Raw genomic sequence first — 18,003 nt, forward strand, 5'->3', positions numbered from 1 at the left:
AATTGGCAGGACCAAGTCCTTTTCTCAGCTAGTAGGCAACAATTCACTGCTCCAGGCTGGCTTTCCCAGGCTGCTAAAAGGAACAGGCTGTGCAGCAACAGCCAGATACTGCTTGTGTTGTGTCACCCCCAGCCTGTGGGCAGTCCTGTGGTATGGACTGGCTCCCAGTCCTTGCTCATGGCTCAGACTCCATGGTGGAGTTGGGAAGAGGCTTCTCTTGCTAGCAGCCATGTGTTTGCACATCATGCAGCCAAAGCTTTGCTCTGCTCCACTGGTTTTTGTTGTTTTTTTTTTCCCCTTGGTGTCTCCCAATTCTCAGATGGAGCCACTGCCACCAGGCAGCATGTGGAGCCATCAATTGAAATTCAGGCTTACTTTGTCCTTGCTTATCTCTCTAATCCTATTGTTTATTTAAAGTGGACAAAGGAGCTGCTACAGCCAGCACTGCTTTTTCCTTTGCCTTTTCTTAGCATCTCTCTTCTGGCCATATTCACTTGCATTAAAACAGTTCTGAGCAGCTGAGCTCTTCCAGCCTTTTCCCAGGCTGCACAGAAGGTGAGGAGGGGGAAGATTTGCCTGGGATTTGCCAGCTCTGGTTTTGTATCAGCTGAACCAGGGGGTGGACCAGCACCAGGGTCCTGTGCCAGCAAGTATTGCTGGAAAGAACTGGCAGAAAGATGTCAGCTCTTATCTCCAGCACCCTCACACCCAAAGGAGAAGCCAGCCAGGAGTTAGCACCAGCTCAGCAGCATCTCTGTCTCTCAGAGCTCTGTCATGTCTGGATAAGATCTCCTTGCTTCTGGCTAGCAAGGAGGCCAGGCTGACAGTGCTAAAAAAAAACCCCAACCCTTCCTGATGTTTAATTTAGGACTGATTGTTAGGAAGCTTCTTGATAGTTCTGAGATCTTTGTGGATTTTGATTGCCAGTAAAAGTGTTGCAGGGAAGTTTATTGAACAGAAATGATTTTTCCCTCAAACTTTGACCTTCCCATTCCAACTTCTGGTTGCTGTTTTCTATTTAGCAGCTGAATGACCTGCCTTTCATCCACAGCTTCTTGCTGATGAGAACATGGGTTTCCAGCTTGCATTTCCCAGGCCACAGAGAACTGCTATGATTTTTTAAGAAGTAATTTTTGTCACAGCTTTGCTGAGCTTGTTATTAATTTTTTTTTTTCTTGCACAACAGCATTCTCCTTATTGAGTTCTTGCTTTGGCATTTAATTTCATTCTCCCTCTAAGTCATTTCTGTGACACCATTAATTTCAACCCATTCAAAATGGATTCTCCCCCATGTTTTGTTTTGAAACACTGCTAATTTTTAGCATATGCTTATAAAGGTTCAGTTTTGGAGGAACAATTGTGATCATGTAGCTTAGTCTCCTTTGTACCAGGGCACCCAGGATCTGTCCCAGGATCCCTGCACAAAGCTGATGAAATCCTTGGCTGGAAGGAGGTGCTATGTGGCACCAGAGTTAAAAATACCCTCTTCATTATCAGTTTCTTTCAACTTCCCCCCTCTCCTGGCTTAGACTATGGGATTGATACCAGATGTCTCTTCCTTCACTGATTTTGACAAAAAACCTCTTGTCTTTTGCCTGATAAAATGGCTATATAATATTCTTGAATCTTCAGCATGGCTTGAAGTAACCTGAGGCCAAGGCATGGAGATCACCAGGGTCCTAAAGGCACTTGCCCTGCAGAGCTGTTCACATCCACGTGTGTGACAGGACAAGGGGCGATGGTTTTAAGCTGGAAGAGAGGAAATTTAAGTTGGATATTAGGAAGAAATTCTGTGCTGTGAGGGTGCTGAGCCCCTGTCCCGGGCTGCCCAGAGAAGCTGTGGCTGCCCCATCCCTGGCAATGTTGAAGGCCCCAGGTTGGATGGGGCTTGGAGCAGCCTGTGCTGGTGGGAGGTGTCCCTGAACATGGCAGGGGTGGCACTGGGTGAGCTTTAAAGTCCCTTCCCACCCAAACCAGTCTGGGGTTCACAGAATCATCCAGGTTGGAAGGGACCTCTGAGATCATCAAGTCCAACCCTTGATCCACTCCCCCCGTGGTTCCCAGCCCATGGCACTGAGTGCCACATCCAGGCTCTTTAAAAACCTCCAGGGATGAAGAATCCACCCCCTCCCTGGGCAGCCCATTCCAATGCCTGATCACACCCTCTCTGTAAAGAATTTTTTTCCTAATATCCAACCTAAACCTTCCCTGGCAGAGCTTAAGTCCATGGCCTCTTGTCTTACTGGTAGCTACTTGGGAGCAGAGCCTGACCCCCCCCTGGCTCCAACCTCCTTCAGGGAGTTGTAGAGAGTGATGAGGTCTCCCCTGAGCCTCCTCATGGCGGGGGAGGCACTGGGTGAGCTTTAAGGTTTCTTCCCACCCAAACCAGTCTGGAATTCTCTGAAGACATTGCCCTGCCCAGAAGAGTGTCCATGCTGCAAGGTGCCCTGTCCTGGATGAACTTAAGGTCCCTTCCAACTGGAAGTATTCTATGGTCCCATAGGTAGGAAAGGAGGGACCCCAGAGAGATTCAGGTGGAAGTCAAACTGTAAGAGTTGGTGCCTAGCTGAGTTCTCTGGGCTGCTTAACACTATGCATGGAGAGATCTGGGTGAAAAAAAGATCTGCCAGCCAGCCATCCTGCATGCTGGGAAGCCTGGCTGAAACTTGGGCTTCACAGGATCTCTGACAGCTCAGAATCAACTTATCTCCTGAGTTAATGCCAGCCACAGACATCTGTCTGCTTCTGACTGGAGATGTGCAGCTGAGTAGCAGTGGCAGTTCTGGTTAGCTTTGTATTTTATCCAACCTAACCCAACCAGGAGCTGCAACCCAAGGTGTTCCTCCATCTGCAGAAATTTTGATCCATCCCAGCAGAAACAGCTCTGTGTTCATGGCCTCCTTTTAACTTCAAAGAACAAGGGAAGCAGCAGATGCCCAGGCTTTTGGGAAATGGAGGTGCTTTTGAAGTCAAAATAGAGATTTTTCTCTCTGCCTCTAACCATAACAAGTTGTTTTAGCAGAGCCCTTGACTCCGTGCTTGAAGGGCTGGTGAAGGAGGCTCCATGTAGAGCTGGGTAAAATCAGAGCTTCTGGGAAAACATTTGCCACAGCTTCTCTGGAAGGTCATTGTGTGCCCTGGGAAAATCAGAAGTGGGAAGCAGAGCAGCATCCTGCAGTGCACACTAAGTCATTCCACATGGGCTGTGCTGCTCAGGGAGCTTCTGGTCACCAGGAAGAGTAGAAGCCAAGATGGTAACATCACTGCTCAGGAGAAGGTTCCCTGCTCTCAGCCAAGCTCTGTGGTTTTGTCATTAATGCAAACACTGCCCAGTTCCTTTTTTTTTTTCCATGAGTGAGCATTCCTCCATTTCCACTTGGAGAGGTGTTCCTGCAGCCTGCCTGCTGCACTTCTGCTGCGCCCCTGCTGCACGTGTGCTGCACTTCTGCTGTGCCCCTGTTTTCTGGCAGCTGTGCCTCTAGAAGTGTTCTGCACAAACACTGTGGTTCTGCTGCCTCTGCCACGTGTCCTTTGTGTCTCTGCTGCATCTTTGCTGTGTCTTTTCTGTATGTGCCATGGGTGCTCCATGGCTGCTGCATCTCCTGTGTGCATCCTCTGCATCTCTTCTGTGTGCATCCCATGCATCTCTTCTGTGTGCATCCTGGGCATCTCTTCTGTGTGCATCCCATGCATCTCTTCTGTGTGCATCCTCTGCATCTCTTGTGTGTGCATCCTGTGCATCCTGGGAATCTCTTCTGCATCCCATGCATCTCTTCTCATCATGCTGAAGGTGGAAGACTTGTGTGTGCCTGGACAACTGATTCAGGGTGTTCTGGCATCTTCTACCATCTCCCAGCCAGAAAAAGAACCTGCTGACTTGAACCAAAACCCAGCCTGAGATCTGGTAGATGAACCCTACAAGTGCTGCTGTTGTGCCAAAGGTGCTCAGCCACCCCAGCACCCTCCCACTCCTGGCTTGCTGCAGCAACCTGAGAACAGCAACCACAGGGAGGAAAGCCTTAAAAAATCCCCACCCCTCAGGGACAATTTGGAGGCAGAAACAAAGGCGAGTTCAGGAAAGGAGACACCTGGCAAACTTCCTGCAATAGAGACCTTGGGATCTGAGGAAGGAGAAACAAGATGAGTTCTGCAGTCAGCACTGTGTGACCTGGGAGGGTGGCAGAAACATCCATGGTCCTACATGGTTGGGGTGTTGGTTTACAGGGATGGAGGGAAGCTGAGACAGCACCAAATTGTTCTTGATTCCAGCAAGCAAAGCTGTAACAATATCCAGTGGCTGTAAGTAGAAACTGAAGAGACTCAGACCCCAAAAGAAAGCATTAAGTTTTAAAAATGGGAATTGTTACCCACCAGCAACCCTTCAAAGTGTACATTCTTTTACTGGTGATTTTAGTTCAAATTCTCATGGTTTCTGAAAGATGTGATCCCTCAGCAAACCTCCAAGAAGAAGCTGGAGAGTTGCTGCCCAGGGTCCAGGCAAGGTCCAAGTTCTTTACAGGTCTCAACTTAGTTCTTTACTGATCATCACCCCTGTCTGATGCTGTGTCAGAGCCCCAGCACCTCTGCCTCAGGGGTTGCATTCTCATGAGTCCACACTTGCCAGAGTATGAAGATCACCCAGGTTTGTGATTTTCTCTTTTCTTTTCAGAATTTTCCTTCAGAAGACTTTTAGTTCATGTATGGATGTGTGGCACAACATGTTCCTTACTCAAAACAAGCTGCACAAGGAGGCCAGCAGTCAGTTATTAAATTAATGCATGGTGACTCCTTTTTGGTGGGAATTAAACACAACTCCTTCAAATTCATGGTGGGGGATTGAAGCTTGACAGACAAGAGGTTACTCAACTGCTCTCCTGCAGTGCTGGGACACGATGAATTTATCCAATGCATAGAAACAGAGGGGAAAAAAAAATTGTTTTTCATTTTCAGACCAAATGTCTGTGGCTCGAGGTTCCATTCCTACTGCTGCCCTGGCTGGAAAACGCTGCCTGGAGGGAACCAGTGCATTGTCCGTGAGTATCCATCCTCCTCTTAAGGGCACCAAGGAAACAAACTGGGGAGCAATGTGGATCTCAGAGAACATTTCAGAGTCCCCAGGGACAGGAGCAGCAATTGGTGGGAGCTCTCATCTCTGCAAGCAGTTGGAGTGGGTCCCATTTAGTGCACAGCTGACCACTTGGCCACCCTGCTCTTTGCTGCTTGGCAGCTGATGTGCTTGCTTTGGGAGATAACCCCCAAAAGGAAAGCTAAAAGTCACTCCTGAGAAAGTTATTTTAGAACTGCTTGTTTAGGTGAAATAATATAGTTAGCAGCTAAACCAGCAGCTAAATGCTGCCATTGCAAATGGGATGGTGTGAAACAGCAGCTCCAAGCAGGAATCTGCATTTTAATTTGAGTGACTGTCCAAAGCAGGATGCTGATGTAGTGAAATCACCCCTCTGGTTTGGCAGGTAGCTTTCCTAGTTGGAGGAGAGCATTATTGTGCTCTCCAGTGCTGATACACACCTATCAAATCCATGAAGGGGCTGATGGTTTGTGTTTCTCTAAGTTAAAGGCTCTAGGGAGATGAAGGAGTCTGCCCTTTGGAGGATGCTTCCATAGGAAGTGACAGCTCAGGAGTAAATAAATGTCTCATTGGAAACAACAGGGGCTAATTGGACCTGCATTTGATCATTCTCCACACTGAGGCACAGTAAATGTGGGGTCCTGGAGGTAGGAACCAGCAGCTGGCCCTACAAAATAGCAGACAGCACTATGGGGTCCTTGTAGTTCAGCTTTCTGAATAAATCTGAGTTACAACACACTTGGAATTCTGTGTGAATATCCTTCTCCAAAACTTTCTAATAATAATTGTCAGTAAGAGGTTTCAAGTTGGGGAAAACAATAGGTTTCCCTAGCAGGAAAAAAACCCTCTTGAGTCTAAAATTCAACCATCTTAGAGAGAAACAACTTGTGTTGCCTAATCCAGAGCTGCCTGGGATCTCAGATGTACAAAACTGAGCCCAAAACTGCAAGTATTTCCCTCTCAAAGGGAATGGTGTCTATTGTAGAAGGAGTGATGAGCTCAGCTGAGTGAGAAGCAGTGCCAGAGGATGGCATTTTGCCCACTCAGAGGGGCTGCAGAGGGCTCTGATGACTCCAGAGTTAAACGCCTCCGACTTCACTCTGGGGGATGGCAAAACACAGAATTCTGGGTCCTCTCCTTTCCCCACTGGGAAGGCAAACTCACAAAAGTCTCCTCACCATCCCGTGGTGCCCCAGCAAGGAGACAAAGGGTGAGTTGACTGCAGCAAAGGGTTAAGAAGCTCCCAGCCCAAGAGCTGCTCCGTGGCACGCGGGGTGAGCGACATTTGGGGCTGTCTGCTGAGTTTTCTCATCACTGTAAAAAATGCCATCTGGGCTGGAGGTCCTCAGGGGACTCTGAGTTGTAATTGTATTTATAAACCACACAGAGATGAGATACTTTCCTGGGGCTCTCATAAAATCTGTGCTTACACAGGTGGGGCAGTACTGCCAGCTATGCTCTTAGCTCCCGTGGCACAGGAAGAGGAAGAGATTAGCAGGGGTCCTGGGCAAGAAAGGATGGGGACTGGGATGAAAGCATCCTTCTGCTGCATCTCTGCCTGAGCCAGGCTCAGCTTCCCATTCACCAGCAGATACCAGTTTCCTCAATGTCAGGCCGTGGACTGCAAATTGCTTCATGGAGGCACAAAACTTAAAGGAGAAGAATCACCTGGCTCAGTGTGAACATCCCTTGTCTCTGCTGAGAAACATTTTGAGCAGGCAAAAGTAGTGAAATGTGCCTTCCCCATCCTCTGCTGCTGAAAAAGCAGAGGTAGCAGGACCAGCCACAGCCTGTGGCAGAGGGAAGGTGGCTCCAGGAATTCCCTGTGAACAAGTGGCTCCTTCCCACTGTTGCACTCTCCATGTTAGAGTCCTCAAGAGGTGCCCCAGGTTTCTCCCCAGGTTGTTATTCTTCAAAGAGATGAATCCACACCCTTTCTGCAGCTGAAAGCACAACTGTGAGCAAGTTCTCAGCCTAAGATGTTGTGCTAATGGCTGTGTCCTTCTCTTCCTCCAGCAATTTGCAGGAATTCTTGTGGTGATGGGTTTTGTTCACGGCCAAACATGTGTACGTGCTCCAATGGACAGCTTTCTCCCAACTGTGGCTCAGCTGGAGGTAAGAGAACATTGCTGGTGATCCTTCTCCCTACAGAGTAGTTTTGTGCTCTCTTAAAAATTTCCCAATCCCAATGAAAGGAAATCTCTGAAACATTTTGTGTTTTGGAAGCCAGGTTCTCATCTGAACTGGGCAGGAGTCATGAAACCTTTGATTTCTTGTGGTGCTTTTCCTTAAGGTCCTCACTGCCCTTGGAAAGGACTGGCAAGGAACCTCCTTGCTACTTCTGCTGCTTTGGTAGGAGCACTTCTATAGGATGCAGTTCAGAAACCACATCTTAGAGCAGCAAATAGTGACTCTGCTGCCAGGAAGGGTCCATCCACCCCTTGCTGTTCTTTGAAGTGGAATTAAGTCTGTCACTGTTTTGTCCAATGGAAAAATTATTCAGATTTTCTTTGGCTGTGATTTGGATGTCAGGGAGAATTTCCCAGCATATTTTTATTTTTTTTAACAAACTGCAGGGACACAGGGAAGTTCTGCACTGGCAGAGTTGGGAATGCAGGAACTGCATTGCCACTTCTGCTTTGTTCTCCCATCTCAAACCCACAGGACATAAATCTGAAAAGCTCTGGGAAGAGGCCTGGGTGGCTGAGGCTTCTGAAAAAATAACTGTGGAGAACTCAGCAATGTTACAGTCACAGATCCAGAGAACAATTCCCTTATCCCTCTGGTAATCCCTTCAGGATGTAGTCAAGACAAGATCCTTCTTGCAGCCACTCCACTGCCCTGCAGCACATGGCTCTCTACAGAAAACACCCCTGCTTGAGTCTAGATCTTGGTAGCTCGTGGTGTTGTGAACCTTCTGAAAGGGAATTATTGCTCCTCTGTGCCCCTTTTTCCACTGGGTTATATTGCTGGAAAAAAACCCTGGAGTTCTGGTGGACACCAGGCTGGCTATGAGCCAATAGTCACTGGGGTTTTGAGTAAAGCCCTGGGATTGATGAAGGGGATATGGTGAAAAAGTAAAAGGAAGGTTTGATCCCCTCTCTTGGGGTTAACAAGACTGGGTTTAGGCTGCCAGCTCAGGAGGGATGTGGGGAAACTGCAGATGGGTCAGCAGTGGGCTACAAGGGGGCTGTGACTGGAGCATGTGTCCTGAGTGGTGACAAAGAGAGAGCTGGCCTGATTTTCCCTAAGAAAAGTCAAGGGAGGGATCTAATCCCATCCTGGAAATACTGGAAGTGCAGCTACAAGGCAATGGAGACAGCCCCCTCTCTGTATGGTCAGAGATCCATGGCCATGAGTTGCCACTTGGGATGCTCAAGCTTGGGATCTTCAGGCCTGAGAAAAATTTTCTTAAGCTGGAGGGTGGTAAAGTTCTGGGACAGGTAACCAGAGCTGTGGGGGCTCTGAGGACTTGGCCAAAGCCATATCCAGCCTGGGAGGATCAGTGGGAAGCCTGGATGGAGACATTCCCAAACCCTTCCACCCATGTTCCTGTAAACAGGGACCCACCCAGCCAACAGCTCTGCCCAAAGGGGCTTCAGTGGTTTCTAAAGTGAGTAGCAGGGTGTGATCAGGGGCTGAGCTCCACTCTAGAGCTCCAGATGTGGACAGTCCTTAAAGGAAGGACCTTAAAGATTATCTATTTCCAACCCCAATGGTACTGGGTGACCATTTGCACCTGGCTCTATCAGCCATCCACCAGTGCATGGCCATACCCCTCAAAAACACCAAAACATAATCTTGTGAGCTAAGAAACAGACTTGTGGCAGGGTGTTGTTTTAACAGGGCTGGTTTTGCTAGTGCCCTGTGTAAAATGCAGCAATTAATGGGCTTTTATGGAGTCTTTTAAGGTCTCAGATGGCCATTGCTAAAGACAACCCAGTTATTTCTTTTCCATTATTGCCCATCCGTAGCTATTGTTAATAAAATGACTCCCAGGCATCTGATCCCCCACCCCAAGACCTCAAAACCACATTCAGGGTGTGACTGCAAGAAGGAAATTGCCAGAATCTGCTTCCTAAGTGCCACGTTGTCATGCTGCAACCCTGCAGAGCTCCCCAGCATCCCAGCCCCTCTCTGCACCATGCTCCCCAGCTCTGCTGAGAGGAAGAGAGAGACAAGTTTCTGGAGCTGAGGGTCCATATGTTAGCAATCAGGGAGGAATTCAAGGAATGCTGTGAGCAGTGTATACATTTGGGCACAGAGATGGCATTCCCCTGAGCCTGGGGTGGATTTCAGCAAGGGCTGGCTGGAAGGGTGGGGGGTGGGTGGGTGGGTTCCTCTGCAGGGGCTTCATCAAATCTGGCATTGATTGTGGGGATGTTTGGAGATGCATTTATCATGAGTGCTTCAGGGAGGTAAAGCAGACAAATTGTGCATTCCAGAGGCAATAAAAGCCACTCTGCCTTTTGCTGTCATAACAAAATGCTTGGGTTCCTGCTTTGGGGAGTAAAGATGGTTTTTAGGAGTAATTTGCAAGTGGCTGTTTAGATAGGAGGAGGCTGTAAGCTGACAGGAAACCTGCCTGCAAACTCTGCTGCTAATGGCTGAGCAGAGCAGCTGCAGCCACAGATCCTTTAAAATAAATTGTAGAACTCATCCAATCCAACCTTGGGAAAATGTAGCCAGGGTGAGCTGTCGTTCTGTTTTCCCTGGAACTTTGGACTCTGGTACCTTAGAAACTCCTGACAAGAAGTAAGAGGCCTCTAAGGTCTTGGCTGAAAGATGATGTTCTGCACCCCAAACCTGCAGGGGGTTCTAAAAGAGCCAAGTCAGGTGGTGATGGGACCTCAGGCTCTGTGCAGGTTCAGTTAAAAAGGTTTGCCCAATTAGTTGGGAAGTTTCTGGATGAGCATCAGGGCTCATCTTATGTCCAGGCCTTGCCTTCTCAACACTTCTTGGCTTCATTAACCTTTCCCCTTGCTGCCTGCACTGAAGGCAGGGCTCAGGATGCTGGGTGGGGAAGAGCTCTGATAGATGGACAGCTCTGACAGACACTTCCTAACTACCTCTGCCTCTGGGCAGCCCTCCCAGATTTGCTCTGTGGAATTGCTTTCCCAGGGCTGATTAATTGCAGCAAGGGGTGTAGGGTGAGCATGTGCTGGAAACTGCCTTTTCCCAGAGCCACTGGTCTCATGTCTGACAATCTGGGCAATGCTTTGAAGCCTCAAGCTTAGTTGCCTTAATGATGAAGCTTTCATCTAAATTTGGCCTGATCTCTGGCTGTAGAGCAATAGGAAGAGTTGTAGACATCCTGACTAATTCAAACCACCCCAGCAATGCATGGATTAAATGTACAGCACGTGTGCTGAGCCTTTTGAACTCCAGGATGGGAGACTTCTCCTTCCACTCCTCCTTCCTTTCAGGCTTCCTATGAACAAGGTGTTAACCCTCGAATTATCTCTTTTGGCCACTTGGAGAGTCCTCCTGCCTTTGGGACAGACATTTCACTTGCACTGGCACCAGATCTCCCCTGCTTGGGTCTGAGAAGATCCTAGAAGAAGAATCCAGAGGAGACCCCAGCCCCAGCAGAGCATCCCCTTGCCAGCACCACCTTCAGACTGCCAAGTCAGGGCCCTTCCTCTCCCTCCAGACATGAATTGTTGTGTAAATGCCTAAAACCATTTTTTTACAGAACTTGCCATCACTTGCAGTGTGAGTTGTCACATCAGGCAAAGGAGGAATGGATGATTCCAGGTGCTTCAGGAAGGAAGGAAAGCTGCTTGACCTGTGTTTGTAACTTGGTGCTTAGCAGTAAACCCTTTGGGGCTCATCTGCTTCCATACCACATCCCTTAGCCCCTGGATAGTGATGAAACAGTTAAAGCTCAGACTGGCTTTGTGTCTTCAGTATAAAACTTCCCAACTCTTATTTATTGCTATTGTTTTCCTACAGTTCATTAGTCACAGACTGTCAGAATCTAGTGTGAAAGTTCAGTCTAACAGCAGAATAGATGATCCACAGCTTCTTCTTCAGATTCCTTAAAAAACCCTGCTTGTGTTCACTGAATCTCACCAGTGAGGCCACACAGTAACGTGGCCTTTTCCTTCTACAAAAGGAGGAGAAATATCTTAAAAGTTGTTTTTCCTCTACCAAAGGAATTATGTCCCCTCAAACATCTCATAGGGCTTTTGATAGAAAGGCATTTTAAAGAATAGACAGCCCAGAATGTACAAAGCAAGTGTTGAAAATGGAACAATAATCTAAAAGAAGAATAAAAAGGGTATGAATATATTTGATATATCCTAAAGAAGCTGTTTAAATCAGAGAGTCACCAAAGAAAGGGAAATACCAGGGGATGGGCCCTTACCCTCAGTTCCTTGATCTATGGCAGCATGTCCTCTGGAAAGAACAATGCTGCAGATGTTTATTTATTGAGATAGACCCTTTAATTGAATAAAATTATGTGTGCCTTTGCCTTCTGTGGACTGAGCTTTATTTATATTACTCTCAGAACTGCCATGAGAGAATGATGCTCCTTTGCCCTGAGTGAGAGAGCCTTGAAAGATGATGTCTCAGTTGCTCCCAGTTTCACACTGCCCCTCATGTCCAGGAGCAACGGAAATGTCTGATCCCTAGGGAATAGAAACCAGGAATATAGACCAGGCCATGGTATTTAATTTTGCAAGCAGCTCTGGGTTAATTATACCTCAGGAAAGTGGAAGCCTTTAAGCACCCCATGGGCCCACACCCTATGATGAGACAAGAGCAGCCTCTCCTTGTCATGGGAAGGATCTGGACACCTGAATTCACCCTGAGGCTGCAGAGGAGCTTTAAGGACATCACCTGAGAGGTTGAACATGGATGATGTGAGGTGCTCACCAGTCTCTTGCCTTGCTGGGTAATATTTCCCTGCTCTTCTCCACAGTCCAAACCTGCAATGTGAGATGCATGAATGGTGGGAGCTGCAACGAGGAGTCCTGCCTCTGCCAGAAGGGCTACACTGGGACATACTGTGGACAACGTGAGTTCCTGCAGCCCCTGCTGCACCCACGGGATGCTGAGGGGCAAGGGAAAGGGTTGGAGAGGTCACCTTGCTGACCCCAAAGGGCTCTTTGATGCCAGCAATACAGTCTCCTCTTCGTTGGAATCCCAGCCTGCTCTCCTTGGGGGTGGGGAATAACTTTCTAGATAAAATTTTTCTAGTTTTGGATGGTTTCAGGGTGTGGCTGTTTTGTGGGAAGCCTTCATTTTAGCTCAGGTGAAATCTTATAGAACCATAGAATGGGCTGGGTTGGAAGGGACCTCAGAGATCATCAAGTCCAACCCTTGATCCACTCCTGCTGCAGTTCCCAGCCCATGGCACTCAGTGCCACATCCAGGCTCTTTGGAAATCTCTCCAGACACGGAGAATCCACTACTTCCCTGGGCAGCCCATTCCAATGCCTGATCACCCTCTCCAGAAAGAAATTCTTTCTCATCTCCAACCTAAACCTCCCCTGGCACAACTTGAGACCCTGCCCTCTTGTCTTGTTGAAAGTCATCTGGCGAAAGAGCCCAACCCCCCCCTGGCTCCAACCTCCTTTCAGGTATCAGAAGCAGAAAAACTTTGAAAAATCCCAACCAACCCCCAGATTTTTTTATTACAAATGATGCCTGGTTACATTGGGAGGAGCTCACTTTTTTAGTTCTGTTTATTTTGCATTGCTGACATTCTGTGGAGAAACCTCAATACAGTCATTGACAGTAATCTGATGATGTTTTATGACTTGGTTTTCTGTTTTGTCAAAACACCAATAAATTCAACAGAGAGAAATTTATTTTTTCCCACAGAAGATATTTGGCAGTTTTAAATCATTCCTCACACAGACTGTAGAATTAACAACCAAACCCCTTAGGTGCCATCTTTAAGAAGTGTCTGCTAAGTGACTGTGCACAACAGTTCTGATAGAATCTCTCCTCCAGTAGAACTTTGGATCAGGAACTGGTTGAAAGGAAGGAGTCAGAGAGTTGTAGTCAATGGGGCAGAATCTGGTTGGAGGTGTGTGACCAGTGGAGTCCCTCAGGGGTCAGTGCTGGGACCGGTGTTGTTCAATATCTTCATCAACGACTTGGATGAGGGTATAGAATGTACCCTCAGCAAGTTTGCTGATGACACTAAGCTGGGAGGAGTGGCTGACACACCAGAGGGCTGTGCTGCCATTCAGAGAGACTTGGACAGGCTGGAGAGTTGGGCAGGGAGAAACATGATGAAATTCAACAAGGGGAAGTGTAGAGTTTTGCATTTGGGGAAGAACAACACGATGTCCCAGTATAGGTTGGGGGCTGACCTGCTGGAGAGCAGTGTAGGTGAAAGAGACCTGGGGGTCCTGGTTGACAAGAGGATGACCATGAGCCAGCAATGTGCCCTTGTGGCCAAGAAGGCCAATGGCATCCTGGGGTGCATTAGAAAGGGGGTGGTTAGTAGGTCAAGAGAGGTTCTCCTCCCCCTCTATTCTGCATTGGTGAGGCCGCACCTGGAGTATTGTGTCCAGTTCTGGGCCCCTCAGTTCAAGAAGGACAGGGAAGTGCTTGAAAGAGTCCAGCACAGAGCTACTAAGATGATTAAGAGAGTGGAACATCTCCCTTATGAGGAAAGGCTGAGGGAGCTGGGTCTCTTTAGTTTGGAGAAAAGGAGACTGAGGGGTGACCTCATCAATGTGTTCAAATATGTAAGGGGTGAGTGTCAGGGAGATGGAGTTAGGCTCTTCTCAGTGGTGACCAGTGATAGGACAAGGGGTAATGGGTGTAAATTGGAGCACAGGAGGTTCAAGTTGAATATTCAAAAAAATTTTTTTCCTGTAAGGGTGACAGAGCCCTGGAACAGGCTGCCCAGGGGGGTCGTGGAGTCTCCTTCACTGGAGACATTCAAAACCCACCTGGACACGTTCCTATGCGAGGTTCTCTAGGTGGCCCTGCTCTGGCAGGGGGGGTTGGACTAGATGATCTTTCGAGGTCCCTTCTAACCCCTAGGATTCTATGATTCTATGATTCTATGAACTTCCCAGGCAGATTTCAAATCCCTGTATCCATGTGAAAATCACTGAAATTCTCAGTGAAGTCTATGAGAAGGTTTGAAAAGATGGGCAAACTCCTATTTCCTCTACATTTATCCTCAGCTACGACAGATTAATTTTTTTCCTGAAACTTTCCAAAAAGTTCAACTAAAGGCAGACAAACCATATGGAAAGTTTCATTCTGTACAGCTAAAGTTTGGGAAAATTATAAGGAACAGCAAACTGGGGCTTATAATGGAACGTGCTAGGCAACCTTAATTATGTGCTGCTACCAGCTCCACCTATAATATACTCAGTAGAGTTTTCATAACCCTTCAGATATTGGCAAGACATCACTGGCAGGGTGGGGAACAATGGGGAGACCCATTGGCAGTGTCCCAGCAGAGCAAATCTCAGCCTCTTTGGCTTTGAGATGGTGGTGGGGGGGTCACAGCAGTTCCTGGCCCCTCTGCAGCTCAGAGCTTGGCACTGGATCAGTGAGGCTCAGGCTGGGAAATTGTACAGGACAGCATGGACCTCACCTCTCAGGAGTTTGTCTTCTTGGCACTTGGAGAGTGAAGGTCTGGATAAGAACCTTGGGGAGTTTTGTAGCAGCTCTCCTCTTGTTGGAGGTGTGGAGGTTTTAAGAGGTCAGTGGGGTTGGTCATGATCCCATGCTCAGAAGTGTTCCTACATCCTCTTCAGTTCCTACATCCTCAGCTCAGGACCTGATCAGCAACCTGCTTTGGATTGCAGAGAATCCCAGACTGATTTGGGTTGGAAGGGACTGTAAAAATCATCCAGTGCCACCCCAACCATGATCAGGGACACCTCCCACCAGCCCAGGGTGCTCCAAGCCCCATCCAACCTTCAACACTGCCAGGGATGGGGCAGCCACAGCTTCTGGGGGCAACCTGGGCCAGGGGCTCAGCACCCTCACACCAAAGAATTTCTTCTTTATATCTAATCCAAATCTGACCTTTTTACAGTTCTAGATTATTGGCTGCAAGTTTTCAGTTGAGGGCAGATGGTTTTCATTGAAGTTAATGAATTCTAGAATTCTAGAATGAATACTTGTGTGCTGATCACACTGGTTCTCCTTTGCTTTGGGCTCATGGGGTTAAATGCTTGACTGAGCTCCTCCTCCTCCCATCTCACTTTTGTCCTAACTTAAACATTTGCCTTTATGCAGTTTCTCATTTGTATCAGTTCATCTTGACCTTGACATTTAAATCCCAAGGCTGACCTGAATGAACTGAGATCCCAGAGTGTAGGAAATCCTCTCTAGTGGAATGAAAGTTTATAACCTTTTTAGAAATGGCTTCATTCATAAACAGGAAGCAATTCTTCAGAAAAAAAACCCCACCATAAAATCAGGCTTCTCTCTGCATATTCACTGCCTGGAGGAGATTCCTGATGGGTAACACAAAGGAGGTGATATTCCAAGTCCTGCCAGCAGCACACATCTCACTCTGTGGTTTTGCTAAGAGCAGAACTCAAAGAATCATGGAATGGTTTGAGTTGGAAGGGACCTTAAAGCTCATCCAATCCCAACCCCATGCTCAGGGACACCTCCCACCAGCCCAGGCTGCTCCAAGCTCCATCCAACCTGGGGCTTTCAACACTGCCAGGGATGGGGCAGCCACAGCTTCTCTGGGAAGCCTGGGCCAGGGGCTCAGCACCCTCACACCAAAGAATTTCTTCCTCAATGTCCAAAGGTTTTTTTGTTTTTTTTTTAACACAGCCATGCCAGGGGACGTGGAGGTCAAAGGCAGGAAGGTTCCTGCAGGCAATATACCTGATGTTCTCAGGTAGCACAGGGTGGAAGTTAGCTGGTTTTATATAAAAATGGTGGGAAACCTCTTCCTTGAGGTGTTTCTGTGCTTATTCGTGGGGCCTTGCTGGAGGTGACAGCAGCTCCAAGCCTGAGCTGAACAATTCCCTGGAATTTCCATTCCTGCACTTCCAGGTTCAGTGGAGATGGACCCTGGAGCTGGCAGTTCTGGGGCCATGTTCATAGAACCATCGTTTGGTTTGGGTGTGGAGGGGCCTTAAAGCTCACCCAGTGCCACCCCTGCCATGTTCAGGGACACCTCCCACAGCCCAGGGTGCTCCAAGCCCCATCCAACCTGGGGCCTTCAACACTGCCAGGGATGGGGCAGCCACAGCTTCTCTGGGCAACCTGGGCCAGGGGCTCAGCACCCTCAGAGCATGGAATTTCTTCCTGATGTCCAACCTCAGTAATTTCTCTTTCTGTTTCTAAACAGCTGTCTGTGAAAACGGCTGCCAGAACGGAGGCCGATGCATCGGACCGAACCGCTGTGCTTGTGTCTATGGGTTCACTGGTCCCCAGTGTGAGAGAGGTAAGGAACTGCTTTTCCTCAGCCTTTCCCTGCCAGAGCACTGGATCAGGGCTTGGATGTTTACATTTGTGTATTAAGGCAAATATTATTATATTAAGGCAATATATTATTGTATTAAGGCAACAATTAGTATATTACTCAATATTATGAGAAGTTCTGCTCAAAGAGACTCATGGATTGAGATAATCATGGAACCATAAAATCTCAGGCTGCTCCCCCCTCCCAACCTCTTGCTCAGCCCCAGATTGCTGGATGGGGGTGGAGGGCAAGCCCTGATGCTGTGCAAGCCCTGCCCAGCCCCTGGGCTGTTATCCACAAACCCCAACCATAGCACCACGATGAGGCAAAGTAACTCCATCCCAGCCAGCCCCAGAAAACAGCTTGTTTTGAGTGCCCATCTATATAGAAAAGCTCCTGCAGCAGCTTGATTAATTCACTGGATGTTAACCCCATCCTCTGTGCTCTCTTGGGTGGAGAAGGTCAGTACCATGTACCAGCCAAAATTAAACCTGATGATATCACCAATGCTGACAACCAGTAATTGGATCTGGAGACCCAGAAGTCAATATTCCAACCCCTGCAAAATTGTTTTTATGGTTTAGTGACATATTTCTTTGAAAAAATATTGAAAATTATGACCAGAACTTCAAGTTTTTTGTGAGAGAACCTTACTTTAGTAGAGCTTTTTCAAAGGGAAAACCAAGCCATCTCTGGTTTATTGTAAACCTCACATGGTTTGATGCCAGCTGCTCACGGAGTAGGAATCAAATCAGCTCCATTAAGAACCACAGTTTAAGAATATGGCTCTTGGTGACATGTGGCTTTGCTGTATTTCATCCAGCCAGTGTGTGCTGAGTGGCTGGATCAGTTTCCAGTTGGGCAGTGTGGGTGTGACTGAGGTTTTGGCTGAGAGATGAAATTTCTCCCTTTCCTTTTGGCTGAGATGGGCAGCTCCTGACGCTGCTCTGATATGATTTTTGGCAAGGGTCTCAGTGGCACAAAGCAGAAATGAAACCAAAACACAAAGCCAATCTGCAAACTCCCAAGGATTAAGATCAAAGCACCCTGGAAAGATTCTGCTTTTCTAGCCTCTAGTTTTCCCAAAATTGGGCTAATTCTATTTAACTCCATGGCCAATGGTTGGATTGTTCTTGCCTTTAATGTTGGAGTTTTTTTGCCAAATTGGGGATTCTTGGCCATAGGATTTAGAGGGTGAGATAGAAATAACAGTTGGGTTCCAGTAGCCCAGGCATCAGTCATCCCTGCTGGAACAGCAGCCAGCAGAAAGACAGAACTCAGCAGAGCTGTGCAGTGGTCCCTGGGTTGCAGAAGCATCTCCTGAACCTGGTGCCCTCTGCTGTGGTTGAAGCCTCACAAGTCTTGGATGCAGAGACAGGAAAACTTTTTAAAAACCTCTGGGCACAAGATTGCACTGAGCCAATCTCCTTGGCTGTACTCTTTTTGTCTTCTTCTAAACCCCTCCCCATGCATTGCTTTAGGTATGGAAAGGTGGCATGAC

The 18,003-nt window shown here is 47.8% G+C and overlaps 1 protein-coding gene across 1 annotated transcript in view; it reads left to right on the forward strand.

Moving 5' to 3' along the window:
* Nucleotides 1–18,003, forward strand: part of LOC103528243 (fibrillin-2) — a 146,921-nt gene that overhangs the window by 54,786 nt on the left and 74,132 nt on the right. Inside the window, 1 exon segment of the mRNA XM_030466655.1 lies at nucleotides 16,389–16,484. Coding sequence (XP_030322515.1) covers nucleotides 16,389–16,484 — 96 coding nt within the window.

The sequence above is a fragment of the Calypte anna genome, chromosome 28 (genome assembly GCF_003957555.1).
Source record: "Calypte anna isolate BGI_N300 chromosome 28, bCalAnn1_v1.p, whole genome shotgun sequence".
NCBI lineage: Eukaryota > Metazoa > Chordata > Aves > Apodiformes > Trochilidae > Calypte > Calypte anna.